Below are 24,912 nucleotides of genomic sequence, written 5' to 3' on the forward strand. Positions count from 1 at the left end.
AAGCTAAATAATTCTAGGAACGTCAGTTTTCAACATTTTTTTTTGTTTTTTTAAAGTGCGAAACAACTTTGATTCTTTGTACCTTCATTCATTTTAAACAAAAACGAAAAACCTAATAATGATGGGTGCATTCAAGTTGAGATTTCTCAGATATGGATTATGGGATTGGAGATTCTGTTGTGTGATGTATGTAGTTATAATTCTTAGTATAGGTGAGATTCTGATTAAGTAAATGCGAGTTAAAATTTAATTGGATTGTTAGACTTGCACAAATTAAAATAAGAGAATTAGTTCAAAACGAGCTAGGACAATCATGGGCATATTATGTATAAGTTCTTAATAAAAACTTACAGCTTAAAAAGTTAAGTATAAGGGTTGATTAAACGACTAAAGGTTTGAGTACCTATTTTTGTTAAGGAAGTTTTTATACCCTTTGGATAGATTTTTCTTTTAGTTCCTTGATTTGAAAAACTTTAAATATATCTAATGATAAATAAACATTAGGAAGTCTATATTATTGAAGCTGATTTATGCCAGGTAAAAGCAATAAGCAATTCTTATTAATACCTATGGTTCTAGACGCCCACGCTCCTAAGTGTTGATGACAATGTCATAGAGTTCCAAGAAACATAAATCCAAAAAATTTTTGTTATATATCTACTATCCAATACCGGACAATTCTTGGGCTAAATCCGACGAAAAGAAGGCCCAGTTCTTTGCCGAATATCTTTCTTCAGTCTTCACTCCTCATCCCGACGTACAAGACTTACAACATTCTGAAAACATTCTCAAAGAACTGGACATTCCTCCACAACTTTCACCTTCTCTCAAGCCATTCACTCCTAAAGACATCATGGACGTAATCAACTGTTTTCCCAAAGAGTAAAGTCCGGGCTATGATCTGATTAGTGCTAACATCCTGTTACAACTCTCCAGGAAAGCAATAGTATTTCTAACTACTTTTTATAATGCTGTACTTCGAACTACTTACTTTCCAATTCTGTACAAATTTTCTTCTGTAACAATGATCCCTAAACTAAATAAGCCTTCTCATATTCCAAGCTCTTACCGACCCATCAGCCTTCTACCCATCCTGGGGAAATTTTTCGAAAAGCTTTTACTACTACGCCTCCAAACTGAAATAGCTCCTTTAAATATCATTCCTGACCATCAGTTTGGTTTTCGGGTTTGCCACTCGACTGTTCTTCAGGCACATCGAGCAGTGGATGTAATCGCTACTTCCCTTGAATTAAAGCAGTATTGCCCGGGTATATGAGATATCTCAGGCGTTCAACCGGGTATGGTACGCAGGACTGCCTTATAAACTCACACGCCTACTGCCTTCTACCTTTTATCTCATTCTTAAGTCTTACCTATCCGACCGTTTCTTCGAAGTCAAACAAGGTTCTTCTTCTTCTCTTATCCTTCCAATACTCGCTGGAGTTCCTCAAGGAAGCATTCTAGCCCCATTACTTTATATTCTCTATACTGCCGTTACAACTCACCCGAATACAATTACTTTCACATTCGCCGACGACACTTCAATTCTATCTCCTCATCTAGACCCTGTAATAGCATGCCGAGCACTCCAATCACACCTAAATCGTCTCGAGCCTTGGCTGCAAACGTGGAGAACCAAAATGAATCAGTTGAAATCTAAGTACAAGTATTTACCCTTAACTAGAAAAACCTCCCTCCTCTCTACTTCCACAACACTTTTATACCCGTTACTAACCAAGCACGCTATCTCGGACTACATCATGACAAACGACTAACATGGAACCCCCACACGAGACTCAAACGAATTGACCTCAATCTCAGGTACAAAATGTTGAAAAGACTTCTCAACAAACGTTCAAAACTGACCTGACTAAAAAAAAAAAAATTATATACCGCTCTACTTGCCCGGAACGTCCGGAATACTATGGAAGTGCTAAAAAATTGAACATCAACCGACTTCAAACCTTACAGTCCAAAATTCTAAGTACAATAGTTACCGCTCCCTTCTACATCTCCAATCACACAATACATTCTGATCTAAATATTCCTCTCGTTTCTGAAATAGCCCAATCTCGCTAAACAAAACTCCACTCAGAACTACACAGTAATTACAACCCTCTGATCCAGATCATTTCTACTACAACACTTCCTTCAAATCCACAGCGTAGACTAAAGCGGCGGTGGTTAGCGGCCATCTCAACACATAATGCCGATCTCTTAGGATGGTTGCTGCTTAAGCTAACCAACTTGGAGAACTAACGGCTTCCATCTCTGGGTTCATTCGACTCATGTCTCTGGGTGCACATGCATGTGCGCATGTGTGTATGTTTATACATATACAGGGCTTACGCATATACAGGGTGACCAGATATGCTTCACCCACTTTTTTTTAAAACGGCGGAAATTTCGAAAAAATAAAAAACACGTAATTTAATCATTTTTAGTCTAGTTTATTTTCAGTGATTGACCCATTTTTTTAAACTCCTGTATCTCGAGATACAGCATCCAAATTTGTTTTTTCAAATGGAACGTTATATTTTTTTTGCACATTTTTATAGTATTTGAGAGTTATTCGACGTTCAGATTGTTTTTTCTAAAAACGTTTGGTGTGGAGTTTTAGGAAATCGGCCCATACTTTTACATAGAGAACTTAAATGGTGCAAGGTATCCAACTTTTTTTAAGAGGCATTTTGCCAGTTCTGCTTGAAGATGTTCCTCTACAACGTCGGCTAGATATGTATTTTCAACAAGATGGTTACCCGGCACATAATGCGAGAGTTGTTCGAGGTTACCTGGACAGAACTTTCCACGAAAAGTGCTTAGGGACTCATTGACCCATCCAATGGCCACCTCGATCTCTGGACTTAACCCCAATGGACTATTTTTTGTGGAGATATCAAAAAAATAATGTGTACAGTAACCTTAATCCCGTGGCTTCAGTCCATGATGTGAAACGTCGAAACTCTAGCCTGCCTAGATCTTGACTTCGCCACCATAAGTGCTGCTACAAGCAAAGCGTGGGAGTCCAGAGTTTTGGCTTGCCTATCCGTTGATTGTGCCCAGTTTGAACAGATTCATTAAAAAAAATAACATAATTTTGACAATAAACTGAAAGTTGTTTTTCATATTTTAAATTACCATAACTTTTGAAAAACCTAACCGATTTCAAAAAAAAAATTTTGTTTTTTTTAGGATCTCAAATACTATAAAAAATGCAAAAAAAATATAAAGTTCCATTTGAAAAAACAAAGTTGGATGCTGTATCTCGAGGTACAGGGGATTAAAAAAATGGGTCAGTCACTGAAAATAAACTAGACTAAAAATTATTAAATACGTGTTTTTTATTTTTTCGAAATTTCCCGCCGTTTTAAAAAAAAAAAGTGGGTGGAGCATATAACTCTGGCCACCCTGTATATGTGTGCATATGTATTGACACCATTTCCTTACTCTAATCTTTTTTGCTTATTGTAATTAATTACAGTTGCAAAATAAATAAACAAATCAAACAAACTTTTAAAATAATCGATTATGTCGTTTTCCAGAAAATTCCAAACCTTTAAAAGTCTCTTTTGTGAGTTGCAGATATGGTTTGCAGATTTTCTCAACATTATAACTTAATATTGTGTATTACCTGAACTTTAGCAACCACTGGAGAGAAATTTAAAAGAATGCTTAGAGTTGCAGTCTCCAAAGAACTCCCATAAACAAAATTTTCTAGGTAAAACGTATCGAATAAAAGTGGAAGGTATTTATTTGCAGGTAAATAGCGATTTCATTTTAGAAATTAAAGATATAGTGCTTCCTCTTAAGAAATGTAATAAAAATTAAACTTCGTTAACAGTCTTCTCCCTAAAAGGGCAAAGCCCATAATCAAACCGCAAATACGATGGATTGCAGTAAGCCTTCCACTGCCACTTCTTCTTTTTACCAATTTTCATTTAAATATGGGAAGATTTACAGAATTATTATTTAATAATAGTTTGTGAGGGGGCCTACTAACGTGATGGCAAACTCCCTCCTAAAGTACGTATATAAGATACAATCAAGACCCCCAAGAAGCCCCATGAAAGCTGCATGAAATTCCGAATCAAAAGTCACAAAATGGCGAATATTTACCTCCATTAAAATTGGAAGAGGCCAAACATTCATGATAGAATGCTGAACATAATCTTGCCAATCCTATCTAAAAAGAAAAATAGTTAAAACTGGCCCGGTAGAACAGCTGTATGTGTAAGTGTTGATCGTAAAAAACTGCACGAAAAACCATAACGTTTTAACCATCTTTGACTATTTTTTCTCATAAAAGATAAAATTCACAAATTTTCTATTAAATATATGGCATATCTCATTTATAAGAGTAATTTTTTGCAAAATTTAGTTTCATCAGATTTTGAGAAAAAAGTTGCCAAAAATGGGCAAACACGGCATTTTCAAATTTTGTTGTTGTTGCCTCTTTGTAAACTAAAAAGTTTAGAATCGAATGTTTAAATATTTATTTAAATAATTAATTCTCAGCTTTAAATAACTGGGTAATTTAGTTTTGCCAGTTGAAATTTGCACGAATAATTCCGTATTTATAATTTGAAAACATTCTTTTACACAAAATCCTTAAATATATCCTGGTTTTCATTACCTTTATATCACTATTTTTAGAAAAATATGTTACCGTTTATTAACATTTCATATATCACATATACGCTCCAACACAGCATGGAATTTCCCTATCAGTCAGCAACTGTAACCATGCAGGGTGTAACACGAAACATAATTAGAAGTCACATTCTCTACACCCAACTGAAGACTCAATCTCTAATAATGAAAGAAAATAAGAAAGCGGCCAGCACCATAAAAAACATGCGTGTTAAAGATTTTTTGTTAACTTGTAAATACATTTTAACAACGTTTAGTTTTCTAAATGTAAACAAGCTTAAACTCTCAACTTGCCAGCCTTTTAGTAAATGTACTTCCACTAGGGAAATAAGGAAGAAATTGTTGTGCCAATGTGGGGCAATTTGGCGCCCCTTCCAGCGCTCTGTTTAACTAGCTTACTTTCGCTATTCTGCACAAGGAGCCAGTTAACCATAAATAGTTACAAAAAAATTGTTAACACATTTTGCAATAATTTTGTTTGCTTGCTATTTCAGAAGCGGTCACAGTCATCTAGTGAAGACAACACCAGCCAGAGGAATTCTAATTATCATGGCATTGTCAATTCACCAGATATTTGAAGGCTTAGCTGTGGGTTTGGAGAGTGACACAGGTAAAGTGTGGGTTCTGCTTTCTGCAATAGCTGCCCACAAGCTGATCATAGCAATCTGCGTCGGCGCAGAAATGGCATCTTCCAGAACAGATACTTGTACAACCACTATTTGTGTCGCAGCATTCGCAGTAGCTTCGCCAATTGGTATTGCCATTGGGATCGGCTTGTCTAGTAATTCTTCAGCGAATGATCTAGCAATGAACACTACGTCTGTTGTCCTACAAGGGCTTGCTACTGGAACTCTTCTTTATGTAGTTTTCTTTGAGGTGCTCAAGCGTTCTGAACGTAGTAAATCTGGTTTTGTAGAATATGCAGCAACTCTAATTGGATTCATTATAATGATAATACTGTTGTATTTTTACCATGACTAAATGTTGGACAAAAGTAACACAGGCAGTTTGAATGAATCTTGCAAAAATTCAGTTACTCATTTTTTTATCTTGTGTATGAATTCTTTACATAATTCGTTATTACTTTTTTATGAATTACTAATTAACAAATATAGCCATTATTTACAACTTCCTTTTGATTAGAAACGAGAATAACCAATTAAAGAGGGTTAGATTTGCTAAGAAGTAAAAGTATCTTTCTGGAACAAGTTTCACGACTATTGAGTAAAAATTTTCTTTTCTGAATAAAGTTAATATTTTTGTAACGGATGGTCGCCGATAATGGTTGCAGGAGAAATACACAGATCCGACGCAGATACGTGCTGGCGGACTTGTCTCAGTCTGGAGCTAGATGGAGAGATTCACATATAAACGTAACTTTTATTTGAATAATGTTACAATAAATGTTTGTTCTAGACAGTTCTTGGGGGTAGCTGGCGTTAGGCTTTCTCATTCAAGTGTCAGTTCAATGTATTCTAAGCCAATCTTACAAGCTTTGTAAATTATAAGTTTGAATAAAATTATTTTCAATGAAACATATAAATTGAAACTTTAAAGTTACTTTAGAAGAAAGACTACTGAATGTTGGTCCTCAATTAATCATCTGACATGGTTTTTATTCACTTATTTTCTTAACAATTACACACACACACACACAAATTGTTTGGCTTTAAGCGGATGACATTAAATTAATAAATTTGGCTAAACTGAAGTATGAATGAAATATTAGGTACTTGCAGATTTGTGTATCTTTTGTGCAGATTATTCTCCTGAATACTGTAAAAAGAAAAGTATACCGAATCTCTAAAATGGAAAAGCCCCAGTTCCGAAGAAAACAAAAACTATGCATAAGATGCAAGTACATTGCATGTTGGAAAGTGCAGCAAAAAGGAAGAGGTTTGAGTTTCCAGATTGAATTAGTAGAGACCAACACAGAATACATATAGTTTATGATACACAAAAAAGTTAGATTTTTGAATTTACTTTACACTCAAATTGGTACCTCTTTACTTCGTACAGTAATTCTGACAATTACATATAATTTTGCTCAATTACAATTGTTATAAATATCCACGCTGTAAATGATATAGTCAGAGATATTTAGAATATTGAAATATTTAGATTTTACGTTACAACTAAATATTTAATCCTATCTCGTATTGTTAAGTTCACAAATTGAATTTATTATTTATTTAGTTATTTTGTTTAAATAAAGACTAATACAATTTCTACATTTGATAAAAATATTAAAGGCGAAAATGGAACATTCGTGAGATTATGAAATATTTTTGTTCCCGTTAAATTCAAGTTTATAATTTCAATAACTTGTACCAAAATGTCCAGTTATCATCATTAAAAAATAACAGACAATTTTCATTATTAAATACTTCTATCTATTCTCCTAAAGAATGTACGAATGCTGGAAATAAGATGGTCAAGAGGATACGAAGAAGTCTTTTTTAAAAAGGAATCCAACAAATTTGTTTTTATAATGTAACAAGCCTGTAATTTATTTAAACTCTAATTTTGTATTTTAAATTTAAATTGTATATGTTGTAAATATAATTCGTGCATTGCACTACGTTATTGTTATATGTGTGAAGTGTTTGCTTTAAAATAGGGAAATTGGTCTGAGGAAACCTCAAGGTTGAGGGAAAAATGCTTTAAAAAAAAATAATTGAATTTCATTATATTATAATCACAAGTATGATACACCATGAATGATAAAAGTGAGCAAACTAGCAGGTATAGCGAAATTCTAGTAAATATAAGCTTTACTAGAAAAAAAATCGTATTTTACGATAAGTGAATTACCTTTCCTAGGGATATCATATATGACCCAAAAATAATATAACGAGATTATAAAATATATAAAAAAAATTATTGAGCACAAAATTCAGCATATAAATACTAGGGGCAATCCAAATTTGATACCTGACCAAGCCCGCTCAGTAAACCAGGACTTATTCACTTAAAGATCCTTTACATACATACATACTAACCTCTAAATCTAAACTAAGGTACATACTATGTTTCCAATCAGCCAAAGTCACACCAATTAGAAAAACACTTTTTAAGATACTTATTTAAGAATTAATTTTTAAAACTATCCTTATGCTTTTAAAAAAACTGAATTTCAGTCCAGTAAACAATAAAAACAAAACTGTTAAAACTCAAGTACAGTAATTAGTGGAATTTCATGTTATATCTGGCGCAAGTGAATCAAACGGATGTAAGGTATCGAACTTTTCTTCGTCGTACCACGCATGTTCATTACTCTAAAAGGTACGGACTCCACCATAGGTTGATTAATCAGTTTGGTGTAGAGATTTAGACTTCACAATGATTCAGTTTGAAGCTTTACTTGCTGACTAGTGAGGGAGGTTACTCGGTAGGTATACATATGTACATATGTATGTATATTATTAAAAATTTGAATGAAAAGAAAAAAAATGTTTATAAAAATAGTGAAATAAAATTGTTGAAACTTAGTCCTTGTTTAAAGAGCATGTAGGTATGTTTTCGAAACGTAAAGTTGGAGTTTTTTTTATACAAGCGACCTAATTTAGGCAGAAAACTAATCCCTTAATAATGCAAAAATAAGAAAAATCCTTGTAAAAAAAAATTTAACTATTACAGGGCAAGCAACATGATGTGCATTCATGTTTTTTGTGGTTTGTTTGAGCTGTGTCCGTGTGTATGGTAGGGGATGAATTCAAGAGTGAGTGTATGAGAGTTTCAGTTAATTTGGTCGATCATGTTTTGGCAAATTGGCTTTCTGTTGGTATATTTGTACTCTTTCTAAGATTTCCATACTTTTTCCTTCCTTCCAGTACGTAACAGCGTCATTGTGTTCTTGATTCGTCATGTTGGTGACTATTTGATAAGGGGGTTTGTGTAAGTCAAGTCTGTTTTGTTATATTTGTACGAGCGACTGACTATTTTGTATATTTTTTGTATGTAATCAATTTTTCCCCAGCTTTGGGCTATATTGTTACTAAAACAATCTTCCCTAACTTTTTGTAAATACCGCTGTAGTCGTAAGTGTTGAGTTTGTGTGCAAACATCCTGTTTCCCAGTTTGTATTAGGTGGTAAAAGTTGTTTTGAGGCCTAGATTCTTGAATAGGTTAGCATAGTTTGTACGTTTGGTTTCCGAGTTATGTTAAAAGTAATGAAATATGTAGCATGGGTAATTATTTTAGTATTTGTTTTGGCGATGTTCGTTTGTAATTTACTAATTATGTTAGTGGTGCAACCATTATTTGTGGAATATTACGTGTTTGCCCGACCACAGGAGCTCGCTAACGCTCCTAGCGTTGGTTGCAAGCATGTACATCAGGAATTAGGTAGACGTAACCTTGACAATGGGCAGTAAAAAAAACAAAAAAAACCTTTTCTACAGAATTTCCATAAGCTTTTTTCTTATTGTGTTTCGTTATAACAGTGCTAAAAGCAAAAACAGAGCTTCTGTATTCCTGCCACTCAATTCAAAACCTAATCACTCTCACTGTCTCTCTCTTTGCCAAATTTAGATTAAGTTTCCTAAATTGCCTTAAAAATTATATTAATACCATTTTTACATTCAGTTAATATAACCAATGATAGAATATTAAAAATTTTGGTTTATAATTTTAATTGGAAGGTTGTGTAAGCAACCTAAACCCTTTTGTTTTATTACTTTTCATGTTGACCAATAATAATTTTTGAATAAAAAAAGAAAATAATTTTTTTGGACAAAACAAATAGGAATTTTATAACAATCTACAGTAGAGAATTCTAGTAATTTTATTATTATTATGTTAAGTAAGTATGAGCATGTGGTGATTACTAGTGGTTCGGATTGCAAGCATTTTGTAAGCTCATTAAGATAGTTGCGCAACTAAAAGAGAAGTAACAACCTAAGAATCACTTTTACAAAGTATTATTGGAAGTAAGGAAAAATAGAATACGAAATTATAGTTGTAGAAAATAATAAAAGTGTTTTTCCCAGATGGCTAACGATGAGTAATTGATGGAATTTCTAGTTGGTTGTGCAAGCAGCCTTGAATGATGACAGGCGAGAGTAAATGGTGTAATTTTTACACTTTAAAACTCTCCACTTAATGCCTTCCATGTAAGTTTAATGTTGTCACTCAAGGAAGGGATTAGCTGAGTGGTTAGCATACACTGGCTTCCCACGCAAAGATCCCTGGCCCTTAGATTTTCACTAAGTGAAACATCTAACGACTTGCCATGATGAACAGTGTTGTGGGTAACGAGAGAACACTATTCTGTAATGAAAAAGAACTGGGCATAAATTTCCTCAAATTAACATATAAGGCGCCTAAAATAAAATAAATATCTATTGTAAATTGTTCATATAACTTTTAAAAAATTTATTTCATGAAATTGTACACTTAGGCTCATTTTTGTTGTACCTAAACAGAGAATGTTTTCTTTTGTTTAGATGCTTATCAGAATTGCGAACATTGTAAAGCACAAGTGATTTACTGAGCTCGTAGTTAAGGCTAGTTTGGATGAGGAGAGAGCGCGAATTTAGCGAACTGGTGAGATCGTCTGCAGGTGGTAAAGTACATTCTGGGGCGCTCTTCGTAGCTAATCCGCCGCGATCTTTCACCAATTCTGGGGCGCTCTTCGGAGCTAATCCGCCGCGGTCTTGCACCAAACTGTCCACTTCGTTTCCTTCACTATCGCTGTTCTCACACTTTTCTGGCGAAATGTATTCACTTTCGGATGCTACACTCTTTTGGAAAGACGTTTCTTTCTTGTCCGAATAATTATTAAATAATCTGGTTCTGGAAGATCCTGGTGAAACTCTTGATTCAAAAATATTTTGCGTTCCTTTAAATCTGTTTATTTCACTAAGCTTATCATCATCATCCAAATTTGAATGGTAACTATTCAATACATTTTGCTGGTTGAAATATTTTATATTATTTTTCACTTTGCCATTTAAATGCAAGTGCAGCTGTTTCAATGTTAAACAGCCATTGGACCTAGTAGGAATGCAAGATCGCGGCAGCAGATGGCCGCTGGTGAGAGTCGAACGGCTGTCCAAGGAGCCCCAGTTGGAGGAACTGTACACTCGTTCGTCGGCACAGGCTTTCACTTTTAGCTGGTCCAAGCACATCTCATAGATGTGCGCCGTACTGTTCAAGCAATTCCAGTCTAAATGCTGATCAATGTCATCCACATCACCACTATTACTGCCCACAATATCGTTGTCCACATTATCGTTGCCCATATTATCGTTGCCCACATTTTGCTTTATATCGATATTGCCAGGATAATTTAATCTCATTAACGCTTCTAGAAAAACATTAGAAATTATTGGTTCGGATGTTTGTGTTGAACGGGCGATGAACGGTTTAGTAAATAAATGATGGTTTGCGATGGATTTTGGCCGATATTTATGTATTATTGGTGGCTTTGTGATTGTGCTGATCAGAGTCGGCCAATGGCGCTTTTCCAATATTTTCATAATTACTAATTGCTTATTAAATGACGCTTTTGTAAGCAATTGGTGGCTAGATGGAAGATTTGTGCCACTAGATGAACTACTTGGTGGCAGCACCTCTATCGTGCTGCCGCCATCGCATGTATCACTTATACTTTTTCTTCCTAGATAATTAGAGTCATTTTCCAACATCTGATCAGGTTGCATCACGTGATTCTCTGCATTACCTTCATTTTCTTCTGCACCTACCTTTTTCGTTCTGCTAGATTTAACAATATTCCGTCGTTTCCTCTTGAGATTGCGTTGAGATTCCTCCTTTACTGCAAAAAACTGCTTAAATGCATTTAAACAGTTTAGTTTATTTAGGAAATAAAAGCCTCTCCTACTTTTTATATTATTTGTAAACAAATCATTCAATTTTATGTCCTCATTTAATGTATACAATTTGTTACGGCAACCACTACTCATCTGCATCGACTCTTTCAATTTATTTCGATCCTTCCTTTCCAGTTCAATTGCTTTCAAAACCGAATACACGAAATGTTTAGTTTCGAGCTTGTTACTTATGTTGTAAAAAAGAGTGTAATCACTCAATATTTGTGCGATGTCTTTACCTTTCAATTTGTTTAATATAGTATTGTCTGAGTAATCTTGGGTGAGCTCACTCACTATTGCCTTGACCTGCGGAGGATCCACAAAGAAATGGCCACCACCTTGCTCCCTTGAGGGCATTTTTTAAATATATTTTCGCATACACAAGTAAATTTGATGGTGCACTACTTCTTGGGGTATTCTAGATTTATTGCTCATCATATGTTGAGTACGTTGCCTTGGATACAGTCAATCAAAGATGTAAAGATGCAGTTTCCATGTAAAGAGCAAAGTCTTTACTCAAATAGTAAAGTAATTTAAAGTCGGCCAAATAAAGCTCCCTTCAAGCTGCACTAGTGATGAAAGAATCCACTGGAATCAAAATTCCCGAAACAATCGCTCCTTCAAATACTTTAAAAGCCGACGTTAAAATTACCAACTCCAAAAACAAAAATCGTCCACGGTTTTTGAAAAATTGGTAATTTATGCAAAAAAAAAAAAAGGGATGCCAAGTTTCGCCAGTTTTCCCCTTATAGACGATTTTGTGTTTAAAAGAATGCTTACATTTTTCCGTTAAAATATACATAATATATTTGAATTAATGTAATTATATGCAAGCATAACTTGAATTTTGTTGAGATACAATGTTTGAAATTAATAGATATTAATCAGTTGGCTGTTTGTGAGCAATATCCTAACTGATCCAGTTGATTTATTTAAGCAATATAATTGGCTGGTTGTGAGCGATGACCCACGTGAACGAGACCTCTATTAGTTATTTATTTAAAAGCTTTCTGGTCGGCTAGTTTCTTCCTTCTTGAATGAAGAGTAACTCGAATCGACTCAGAAGAGTTACTTTTTTAAAAAAAACTCTGTTATTGGTTGCCAATAACCGATTGACTAATTGACTTCATAAGAGTTACTTTAGTTCTTACTGGCCGTGCATGACCGAGATTGATTTACATTCACCAATTGATTTGGATTCACTATGGCCGTATATTAAAGTACATCCATTAAATGCCCGTCTGAAAAAATTGGCATTAGTTCACTTTACTTTAACTGCTCCTAGGGGATAGTTTTAATGTATAAAAAAGGAACTTTGAAATGAAAATCAAATTCTTTGGAATTCTTGCTTCTCACAAATGAAACTACAGTTCCCGCAAATGAAAATGGAGCCTCTTCTTATATCAATAATTACTTTGATATTAAATTGAAATATTTTTTCTTTTTATTTTAACACATAAATTATTTTAATTAATGATGCAGAGTCTATTATTCATTTCAGATGTTAGTGGTTATTGTTGAATCAATTGTTCATTCTCGTGAGTGAATTCAAAAGAATTGAACGGTTTGGACCATCACTTGGCAGCAATTCTGAGGCGGTAGTGTTGATAAATATGGAGGTTGGGCGACAGGCTGGAATTAGTGTGTATGTGGGGGGGGGACGATACATACAGGAGGTAGAGCCGCCGGCCAACCCAGTACTTCCTTGGCCATGCTGGCTGTAAGTGTCTTATGTAAAGGAGTAGTTCGTGTTTTTTCTTGATTCATTCTTTTAAAACTTTACTTTTGTTTTTGTTCTTTAAAACTTTATGAAAAATATGAAGTATGCTGACTTTCTTCCAATTAACGACACTTCTGTTGACAGTGAAGAACAAAACGCCTTATTTATGGCAAAAGTGTCTTCCATGGCGGTACTCGGGTTATTGTCATTTATTTTGGGTACATTACCAATTAAATTAGCCAGCTGTCTACGTTGGAAAGTGCAAACAATAGATAACCAGGGACGACATCCGCTCATCATTTCGTTGTTGTTATGTTTTGGCGGCGGAGTCCTCTTAAATACTACATTCATGCATTTATTACCGGAAGTAAGGGAAAATATGAATGATGTAATTGAATCTGACACATTACCCGAATTTATTACTAATTCCAGCTTGAATTTACCAGAATTATTATTCTGTTTGGGCTTCTTCTTGGTGTATATGATTGAAGAGATTGTGCATGCACTGATGCATCATCATGACCACAGAGACGATCTGGAAGTGTTGCACAGGTCGCTGTCAGTTAGAAAGTGCACCATGATACCAAGAATTTCGCTATCAAAGCCGTCACCTCCCTCCACGATAACAGGTAGCACGCAGGTACTGATACGAGACCCTTCGCTCCAGACAGACTCCCTAGGGCAGATCACACTACCAACAGGAGCCGGTTCTGATCCATCTGATACATCTTCCGCTGCGCCTTCTGAAACTAAGAGCACTGTCGTGAAATCATTTAGAGGATTGTTAGCTGTGATAGCTCTATCATTTCACGCTGTGTTCGAAGGTCTGGCCATTGGTTTGGAACAGGAACCATCTAGTGTGTGGTACTTATGCGCAGCAGTCGCAACACATAAACTAGTTATCGCATTCTGCATCGGCGTGGAATTGGTTAGCTCTCGAACTAAAACTTGTTTGATAGCTTTGTACATGGCAACATTTGCAGTTGTTTCGCCGCTTGGTATCGCCATCGGTCTGGTCATGTCTTTTGAGGATGCGTTGGAGCATAGAAATGGTCTGCCTCTGGCGTCAGTAGTGCTTCAGGGAATGGCTGCCGGAACCTTGCTCTACGTCGTCTTCTTCGAAGTTCTGCAGAGAGAGAAGTCAAATGCACGCCACGGTCTCATACAGTTGTTCTCCATCTTCACCGGCTTCATCGTACTACTTGCCCTAAGCTTCTTTAGTGAGTATTTTATCTTCTTTCTTATGGTTATCATCATCGTTTAGAAAAATAAATGCCAGATTTCAAATCTCTAGGAATTTTATGAAAATATCAATTTTCATTAGATATGGATAATTTGGAAACTTGTAAGGAAGATGTAGTAGCGGATCCAGGAATCCGCTTGAGGAAAGAATGTGTAATAAGGGCATCTCATTCTGATATTGACGGCAGTTTGCCACTATTTCCGAATGTCAGCTTAAATATGTCAACTGTCTCTTATCTTGCATCTCGGAAACATTCACATTATTGATTGATGCAATCCGCAGGGATGGCTTTCCAGTCTTTGTAAGACAGTTAAAAAAAAAAAATGAATAAAATACATTGTTATTATAATTTTATAATTTTCTTGTAAGTTTTTACGGAATTTATGCGCACACCACTTATCAGACTATTTTAATGGAGATCTCAATTTACCGACTTCTTTTGGTATTTATTGTTGGAACCTTTGCTTTAGAAATACAAAACCGACAAGTTTATTAAAATTACCGAACCCTACAAAGTATACGTGCTATTCAATTATTTTCGTCATTAAATTAATGATTTAATTTATTAAAATTAAAATTTGTCTTTCCGTAATTTACGTTATTTAAAGGGTGGGACGACATGGACTCCATGGCTGCTCTTATTTGATCATTCTGAAGCTGGATCGCTTGTGCTAGTATCCAACCTTTATTTAACTTCCTGTAGAAAGCTTTAGCTGTAGCAAGACATAGTTTGGATAAACAATTATGTCGTAATGGAATTTCTTTGAAAGATAAGTTTAAACAAAAAACTAAAACAAAAAAGCTGTAAAAACTGGATTTAACCAAGAAAACTAACGCTTCCGATTTTCTCCACATTTGGAATATTACTCACATATTTAATTAAAATTGTTATTTTACGCCAAAATGACATTTTAGAGCCAGGGTTGTCCATCTTTTTTTATTATCGACCCCATTCAGAATTTTGTTTGTTTTTGCGCTCAAGTCTTTTCGTTAATCCATTTAATTTATCTCTATGCTACCTGTTGACAGCAAGTAAAACTAATTACATGTACGTGAACAAAATAATTTGAAAGAATTGATTAAAGACCATCCAAAGATGACCAACACTCAGGATACCGATAAACTGATTTCGGGAATGGTTAGTGGGGAATTGAAATTTGGAATGAAATTTGTTGTAACGGGATTTGGCTAAGTCAAGAACACAAAAGGAATTTTCAGATCATTGTGAATAGCCTGGTCTGATGGCTAACGAAGAAATGATGGTGCGCAGAATTCTTGATTGCTTAGCTGCACCGTACTGATCAAGTCCAAATGTCCATTCCGGCTAATAGGGTGCGTAGAGCTTTCTTTTGTTCAGTAGAATCAATTTAAATCATTTATCGATAAGTGTTTTGATCATTCACGTGAGTAGTTTGTCATAGTAGAGTCCGAGATATTGCACTATATCTGCCGGAGGGATTAGAATATGGTTCAGAAAGATTGGATGGAGTACTTTACGATTGAGGGTAAAGATTATGTAGTGGGTGTTGAGCTTTATTTTCCATTTGCGAAACCAGGGACTGGATGGATCGTAATGGCATTTGCGAAATCTGAATTATTAATGGGATGTCCTTATCATCAGCGTACGTAATAATTGAGGTGTTGGGATGGAGAGAAAGATAAGCCGTATACAGGATGTAGAAAGGAATGGAAGTAGAATACTTCCTTGGAACTGCTGCGAGGGTTGGGGCTTGAAAAAAATCTGACGTACAATTGCGTGACTTTTGTTTCAACAATAGCAGATTGAATGCTGAGACGGGTAACGACACCAGTTTGAGACTCTTGTTGAAAAATCATATTAGTGTATCTTTCAACAAAACAGAGCTCCTGACCTCAAGTTTTAAGAATCTGTCAAATCTTTCAAAAGAACAAATAGAAATTTGTTAATTTTATTTTATTTTTTAAATCCTGGAGCAAAAATGAATTTTAGAGCAATGGATCATTTATATGCAGCATTTGATCAATTAGCTGTACGAGCCCAGTGCTTCGGAAGAGAAGTATGAAGTTGAGGTAGAACTATGTGGTGTACGGCAAGCTAACGGAGTTACAGACCGCTGCAGGCCAGTCACCTCACCAACCGTCAGACTCTTCTCTTCTATACTGCCAAGCTTTAACCAAGCATTCGGAGGGGGGGGGGGTGACTGTGGAGCCAGTCTGGAGATCTAAGTGCTACAACTTCATGTCTCCACCGCATTCACCATCATTTATCTCAACACTTTCTCTCCAGCTATGTCAGTTCAATTGCTGTCTGTTTAAAATAAAATTAGCTTCAATTGGGAGAAATAACATTCTCCCTGTAGTTAACATAAATTCAGCAAAAAAAATTTGGGTATCATGGTTAGTTACAAAAATTTGGCCAGCAACCTATTTTATAAAAACGTTAGTAATTTCATATAGGAAGCTCACCAATTTAGAATAAGCAAGCAAGCCAATGAAAACTTCTTACATAATGATCACCTTATAATTTTCACTTCCTTTTACCTCTCTTAGTAAAGTAGGTTTCGGCATCTATTTTCGATTTTAAGTTATCGAAAATGTCCGTTTTAAAACCTCTGGAATTCAAAAAAGTGATTTTTAAATAAGTCTGGTGCGAGGGTTTCGCAAAAAAAAAAAAAATACTTATTTCAAAAAGAAGGAAAAAATGCAATTAATAAAAAAAAAATGATAGTTCAAGTCATGTAAATTTTGGAAGTTCTTTTTTAAAAAAATATATATTTTTCTAATGGTTGGTAAATGAATGTGTGAGTGTGTGTTTACTAATCTAAGTTTTATTAGTATTCGGAGTAAGGAGTAAACAAGCCGTGTTGTAAGTACTGCCCGTCTCACTATTCATAATTTAATTAATAATAAACTGCTGGACAAAAGTATTGAATAAAATTTCAAAATATTATAATTTGAAGTTAAAATGTATTTTTGTATTTTTTTTGGGGGGGGTATGGGGATTCATGTTGTTGAACTCTAATCCAAAGGGGAAAAAAAACAACTACCAAAAATTCAAGAAAAACCTGGCTTTATTGCACTAAATAAAAAATCAAGCTAAAAAAAAATCTTAAAATTCAAAATTAAAATGGTTCTTATTTATGATCACTTTCTTGATTTTTATTTATTTAATCAGTATTTAGCGATACCGCCTCTTGCTCTGATAACTCCTCCTTGGCATTGTAGCGATTAGATTTTGGATATTCTCTTGAGAAATCTCATTCCATTCCTCAATAATTGCTGTACTATCTCACTGAGAGCGCTAGGGGCAATCAGACGAAGACCGAGACGTCTTCCAATTGCGTCCCAAAGATCCTCGATTAGATTTAGGTCTGGACTTCTTGGTGGAGAAACCAAACGATGAATCCGAACATCCTGTAGGTACTCAAGGACAACTCGAGCAGTGTGACATCTGGCATTGAACTGCATTAATAAAAAATTATCACCGACTCTTTCATAGATTGGCACAACATATCACCGAAGAACCTATTCGCCGTAACTCCGGGCATTTAGCGTCCCATTTTCCACGATGTGTACGACCGTCAAAACTAATGCCTGCCCAAACCATAACACTGCCTCCACCAAAAGCCACTCTTGGAGAAATGTTAGCCACTACATTTGGAGGCCTTATCGCCTCCAAACTCTCATCCTTCCATCTGGAATTCTCCACCCTATATTCAGGGTGAATCTCGATTCATTTGTGAATAAATCACGTCTCCAATCCTCTATTATCCAAATGACATGTTCTCTTGAATAATGCAGCCTGGCAACTATAAGTGCTCTGGTGAGAAGAGGGCCAGTAGCGGGTATCCTGGAAGCCAAGTTTGCTTCATTTAGCTTTCGTCTAACTGTCCTACTTGAAATATGGACATTACGGACATCAGCGATCAAGTGACGTAATTGGTTGCTAGTGTGACGGCCTGTTCCTTAACCCATTTAGATGAATAAATCTCTCATCTGTCCGAGTTGTACTGGTACGGCCCGTGGTAGGTCTTCGAGAGTATCTCCCAGTCTCTCTGTAGCACATTAAAATTTTTGAAACAATGGATTGCTTCATTCCTAGTCTCTGTACAATAATTGACTGCTGAATCCCATCTTTGCGCATTGTTTCCACACATACCGTTATTTCTTCAGAATAATTTCCTTGACGAGGCATTTAATGTTGTAAAAATTAAAACATTCTTTACAAAAAAACTAATAGCCAAAACACTAAAGAAAACTTTGTAAGAGAGAGAAATTACCCAGAGGTAGTGAAATGACGCTCTGAGATGATTTGTGTTCCCAAGCTTTGAACAGATTATTCGTTTTAAAAACATAAACGAATTGGTTTTATCTTGTTCTCCATTAGGTTAGAGTTCATTTACAATGAATCCATAAAAAAAAATAAAAATATTATTTTAAAAATAAAACATTTGAAATTTTATGCAATACATTTGTCCAGCAGTTTGTATAGAAATTTTCTATTTATAATGCAGGTTAATTTTTTGTATTTTATTGGAGTGGCGCTCCTAAATCAAGGCGCCGATGAGTGTCTCTCTCACTCATTCTCTCTCTCTCTCTCTCTCTCTCTCTCTCTCTCTCTCTCTCTCTGCCTACCCTCTCGTGGCTAATTTCTCATCACGCATCTGAATCTGACTGTAGATCTAGTAAAGAAGAGTACTAATCATATGAATCTAAGAAAAAGAAGCAAGCAGAACAACTCTCTTTCCGATTTGTACTGAGGTTGTGATTACAAGGCCAGATTTACCAGCTGATCACGCTTTCTAAGAGTAAACACATGCGACCTACATGTGGAATGTCGCTAATATAAAACTACCATGTGAAAGTACACAATGTTAAGCTAAATTAAAAATAGTTGCCAGCAAAGAATGTCAATCTATTATTTGTAAATTAAAGCATGTTGTATGTAAAAGAATACTGACCTAACGTACGAGGTCTCGTATATTTCTTTTACATACGGAAACTAAAATTCTAAATTTACAAATACCCTAATATAGTTAATATATAAAATAACTTGAAAAAGAAATACTCGTATAGAAAGAAACATTCATCTACATATTAAGAATTAAATATAAGCTTTTAAAATATTATCTCAAATTTGTATGAAAAGCCAATTTTTTTTAACGCCTTGGTTGAAGCATTTTTATCTTGCTAAGCTACAACAACTCACTTTCTGAGTCCAAGTTCAAATGTGATGGTAAAAGCAACGTAGAACCGAAAAATATATTATCCAACTTGTTTGCTTTCTGCAGTCTCCCTACCATTCTTATTCCTATTTCACGAACATTCATCAATTGGGAAAATATTTTTCAGTAAAAAGGTAGTTTTATTACAGTGAAAAAACAAAAAATCTTTAATTTTACAATTTTTGTTTGAACTATATTAAAAATTTGGAAGAATGTTAAATCGATAAATAGTAATGTCAATTGACAGATTTTGATAGTCGCACCCTTGGGGGTTTGTAAGCGAAATATCAAATTTGACCTTTCTGCAATTTTTCCATTTTTTAGTTACACATTAACACACACTGACAGACCAATTTGGAAACCACTCTTTCGGATTCAGGTATCTTAAAACTCAAAATAAAAAACTGTCTGATCGCAATACTTTTCTTTTGTTCTTCTAGCATTTCCCAAAAGGTTTTTCTAGATGCCAAATTAATCAGACATTTAGGAAAGAGTAGGCTATTATAAAGCACTGGAGTCGGAACTAATAAATTAAGGACAAGTGTTTAAAATGCAAAAGAAAACTTCCTGGTTCTTGGTCAGCCAGCTCCAAAGCGAGCTGACGGTGAACTTGAATGGAACAAGCAATTAGGCTTTGGTATGCTTCCTTGTTCTCCTATTATAGCTTTATTTATTCGTTATCACGTTCAAACAAGTATTTTTATTTAGTTTAAATACCACTAAACAATAGACACAATGTCATCAAATTTCAAAATTGAAATTACTTTATAAAAATTAAAAATGTTCAAGGTAGTAAACTTTTGTTCAAAAAATTTTAACTGATAGTTTTTTTTTTGGGAAACGGATAGTGTTTGGAACAAGGTTTTTGTTTTAACTTGTTTTTTTAGGTGTTTTAGGTATCAAATAATTATTACGTAATGAAAAACTCGAATTTAACCAAAAAGCACTTCCAAAACCACTGCTGAAAACACGTCTTTGATCTTTTTTCTATTTTTAATAAGCTTAGCTTAGATATTGTAAAAGTTTTCGCGACATTGTGTGAAAATTAATTTCGATAAAATAGAAGAGAAAATAAGCGCAAACATAAATTGTTATTTTTCTTCTTCTTCATGTTTTACCTGATTTTAATGACTAACGATTCAAAACTACTCGTATTTGTAGATGTGCCTTTTGGGGCTTTTTATTTTAACCCTATTCAATCTTATTCTTACTATTTTGTACGACTTCTCTTTTGTTTATTATTTACTTGAGAGTAATCATCATAAAATGCTCATCAAAATAGAAAAAAGGAAAGTCTGCTACTCTGAGAACAAAACGAAATAATATTCACTCCTCATTCCTTCTACAGCAGAATACCAGAGCACGAATTGCAAAGAGTGTACGACATATAAATAAGGTTCTTGTAATAATAATTAACGTATTAATCATAAATTAAATGCATCCATTTACTTAAGTACTTAACATTTAAAGAAGTTCGATGAACAAATAGTAAAGTACTATTTGTAAATTATTCTCCAGGCCCCAAAGAGCTCTGATCATGACGCTCCTAACCAAGGAAGTAAGAAATAATGATAATTATCATTGGCACTAACCGTCGTAGCAGGAGAGCCACATGTTCACTGTGTATCCCTGACCTTGCTTCGGACTTTCAATCATCATCAGAGGCAGATGAATCAGTTGAATGTAGAGATTTTGACTTCACTCATGTTGGAGATGGTTATCCAATTATTATCCAACGCTGCTGACCTAACTACATTTTCAGTAGTAACTACTTCATTAAGTGCAGAACCAACCAATTAATCTAAGGATGATTGGTATCTAGATATGTGCGACATCTAGCTTCGTACTGCTGTACTAAACTTACAATTAAAATCTGATTTCCTAAAAAATAAAAATGATTTTCGTTTATGTATGGTATTATCATTTTTTAAAAACATGTTTTGATTTGTTTAGTGTCATTATTATTATTTTTTTCAAGTTAATAAATCTCAATTAAAGGAATAGTTGGTGACGATAACTCAACTGTCTCTTAACTGAACAAAAATATTTCATAGATGAAAAAGCACAAGGGTCAGTCATCTAGTAAATCCTAAAGAATATTAATAAAGTATAATTACTTATATGATATTAATTGGTTAATTTTTGAACTGCACTCACTTTCAGCCTTGAAGAAAGAGTGCAATAAAAAGTAACAGTACATGACTTTTGATGGATCCATTGAGAACCGATTCGATTTGGATAGAAATTAGTTTCATTTTTGTAGTCTAATATCAGATTTGTCGGATTTGTGTGTGTGTGTGTGTGTGTGTGTGTGTGTAAATTACAGGAGTATTGGAACTACATTTCACTCTTCTTAACGGTCTTATTATGTAAGATAGAAATGGTACATTAAAGGAAAGTAATTTATTATTCATATATACATATTATAGATAATGGATAGTGGTGAAGTTGTGGCAAGCAATGGCTTCATGGGTCTTGACTTAGAAAGATAATGCAGAGAGGCTTAGCGAAACCTTTTTGGAGTTGGCTGAAAGTGCAGCCAGTTATGGTCTGCAAATTAATGAGGAGAAGATCAATTACATGGTCACAACTCGGCGAGCAGATGTTTTAGAAAATTAATCTCGAATAAGCACCGACTTGAGGAGTTTAAAGAATTCAAATATCTAAGGGGCTGTCATCACTAACAAAAATGGGTAAGCCGAGGTATAGAAAGTAGAATAGCGACCGGAAATAGGTGTCTGGGAGCGCTAAGACAAACATTCTATAACTGATCCCTCTCAAGAAAGACCAAATTGACGATCTACAATTCAGACCTCAGCCCCTTTGTAATTACGGCCCGAAATAGTGAACGTTGTGGCATGCAGGAATCAACATTGAACCGCTGGGAAAGAAAGGTATTGAGGGCGGTCTGCGGACCAGTGTGCAAGATGGAGTCTGAAGGTGCCGAAAAACGCGGAGTTAAGAGATTGGTACGGGGAAGAGGATTTAGTGTCTGTCGTCAAGCAAGGAAGGTTGAATAGGGTGGGGCATGTACATAGGATGTAGAGTGAGAGAGCACCACGAAGAGAGTCACCCTGGAGGCAGTAGACTGAAAGGGAGACCTAGGCTGCGTTGGGTGTGCGATGTGGAGGAGGATTTCCGGAAAATGAATGTAAGACAGTGGAGAAGAAAAGCTCTAGATAGAGAGGCTTGGGGTCAGGTACTGGCGTAGGCCAAGGTTCTAACCGGGCCATAGTGCCGCAGTTGATATATACATGTTATTGTGATAATTCATTTAGGATATTCAGTTTAAAGAAAATCAAAAGAGACGAATTTTTGAGAAAAACTCATAAAAGTGGAAAATCGATTGAGTAAAGTTATAGTTATGTTTGAATAATTTCAATCAAAATCGTTTGGTCAGGACGGAGCTTTATTTTAATTCAACTTTCCGCGTCTATATTCTTTCAATGGCCCTGAAGCCGAGCTCTGCTTTATGGAGCCCCAAACCAGTCTTTGTCTTTCCTCAGCAGAATTTCATTCATGTACCTTACAAAACTGTCAATAACTCTGTGTCTATGAAAAAAGTTTCAATACTATCTTTGCTACAATTATTTTTTAAAAATATGCACGGATTAGCAATATTAATAAATGTAAAAATTAAAAAATAGTAAAGAATTTTTGAGACCAACAACCGTAGAAAGGATCCAGCAACGCCTGGTGAATATCAGGTGCTGTTTCAATAGTTTGTGCTTAGTCTCTCATTTGTGACTCACCTTGGAAACGTTAAAAAAAACTTAAACATATTGCAACAGCTTTTCCTTAATAATGGTGAAAGGCTACTGACGGAAGGTCACGGAAGGAACTGTTAAGTGAGATGATGGTGGCCCAGACATGAAATTATAGAAACACTATAGTGCCGGAGTGAATTATTTTCTTTTAGATGTTAAGGTCATAGATTTCGTAAGAGATTTCCTCCCTACCCTGGGCCAGTTTTACGCTGCTGACTTTGAAGGCGATATTCCTTCATTACCTCTATTTATCTACTGTTTGATAGTGCAGCTAATTACGGCTCGTCTCACAACAGTCCTGTCCTAAAATTACGTTGAAATTCCAAATTTTAAATTAGGTCAGATTACATAAAATCTGGTGTGACTTTCTCTTACAGCAGATTACGTAATAATTTTTTTTAAACTAAGGTTTTTTACTAAAAAGATTGTTGAAATTTTTACAGATATTAAAGATTCTATTTAAGAAAGTGTCTCCTTTCCTTCTTATTTCTATCGCAACACGACTGGCTGCAACATTCCAAAGCTATGAACATAGAAGTATGGTTGAATAAACTTTTCCATGTACACTCGTTTTACTCGAGTCAGTGAGTGAGCACAAGGAGTCGAATGATTCAATTGTTTTGCTTACTACGGCTACTCCATCAAATTGATTCCAAATCTGATCTGAGACTCTGCACCATCATTCTGTTGAGCCACAATAGATCCAAAGGGTGGCTAGGCCTTAAAGGCTGCCCTAAAGGAATCATTCTATCTGTCTGCCATTCTGTTGCTGGATTGTTTTGTCTTACAATATTGGAGCGGTAATGCGCAGGAGCCACTAAGAATATTTTGTGTTTCTCTCGGCGACCAAACTGCACATTTCTCAAAATTTTATTAGAATTTGCCTCCTGTGGGTGTTAGATCCAGCTCTTACCTGTTGTAATTAATTCAAAAATTTCTGCCTGACAGCGGTATCCAACAGAATTGCTTATGAGCCTCTTACTAGATTTAATAATCTAGAATAAGCGAATATTTAGTGATCAGAGGCACGAGGCCATTAGTAGATACTCGTATAGGCACCTAACGGAATAATTCTCAATTTTTCCAAAAAATAAAAGTTTTTCAATTCTTTCGCCAGTTTCTCAAAGTTCAATAAATTTGTAAAGTAGCTGTATAAGTTATAAGTAAGGTCTCAGGTTAGGTTAGGTTGGACTCAGCATCTCTGCAAAGGAACACAGTACTGCACTAATCATTCAGCTAATCCTTCTCTGGTACTTTACTTTTATAGACAGAAACAATTCTTTAAATTTGGTTTTCTAACTGAAACCGATGCTTTTGTTGGCTCGTTTTCGTTACATTGAATTGAAGAAGGTACCGTCCAATCTTGCTACTTTCGAACATCTAGTTTCCTTCAAAATAATGTTAAAGGGGAAAAAATCTATACAAATTTAAAGTCAAACACAAAGCTGTAACTTCTGTAATAATGAAAAAAATGTTGTGGAGTCGCTTCAAACAA

The 24,912-nt window shown here is 35.0% G+C and overlaps 3 protein-coding genes across 3 annotated transcripts in view; 2 read left to right on the forward strand and 1 right to left on the reverse strand.

The window, feature by feature from the left end:
* The window catches only part of LOC141451893 (MOXD1 homolog 1-like), a 100,468-nt gene that overhangs the window by 46,521 nt on the left and 29,035 nt on the right, over positions 1 to 24,912 (reverse strand). The window lies entirely within an intron of this gene.
* On the forward strand, positions 3,614 to 6,193 carry LOC141451896 (zinc transporter ZIP2-like). Its single transcript, XM_074123682.1, has 2 exons — positions 3,614 to 3,759; positions 5,145 to 6,193. Exon 2 carries the CDS (start codon positions 5,200 to 5,202, stop codon positions 5,629 to 5,631), a length of 432 nt encoding a protein of 143 aa, XP_073979783.1. The 5' UTR covers positions 3,614 to 3,759; positions 5,145 to 5,199; the 3' UTR covers positions 5,632 to 6,193.
* Positions 13,147 to 24,912, forward strand: part of LOC141451895 (zinc transporter ZIP1-like) — a 35,477-nt gene continuing 23,711 nt past the window's right edge. The window contains exon 1 of the mRNA XM_074123681.1: positions 13,147 to 14,423. Within this exon, the coding sequence (XP_073979782.1) occupies positions 13,292 to 14,423 (1,132 nt within the window). The 5' untranslated portion in view covers positions 13,147 to 13,291. The remainder of the gene's footprint in view (positions 14,424 to 24,912) is intronic.

This window comes from Rhodnius prolixus, unplaced genomic scaffold (assembly GCF_049639745.1).
Source record: "Rhodnius prolixus isolate KJV_2025 unplaced genomic scaffold, Rpr scaffold_14, whole genome shotgun sequence".
Lineage (NCBI taxonomy): Eukaryota > Metazoa > Arthropoda > Insecta > Hemiptera > Reduviidae > Rhodnius > Rhodnius prolixus.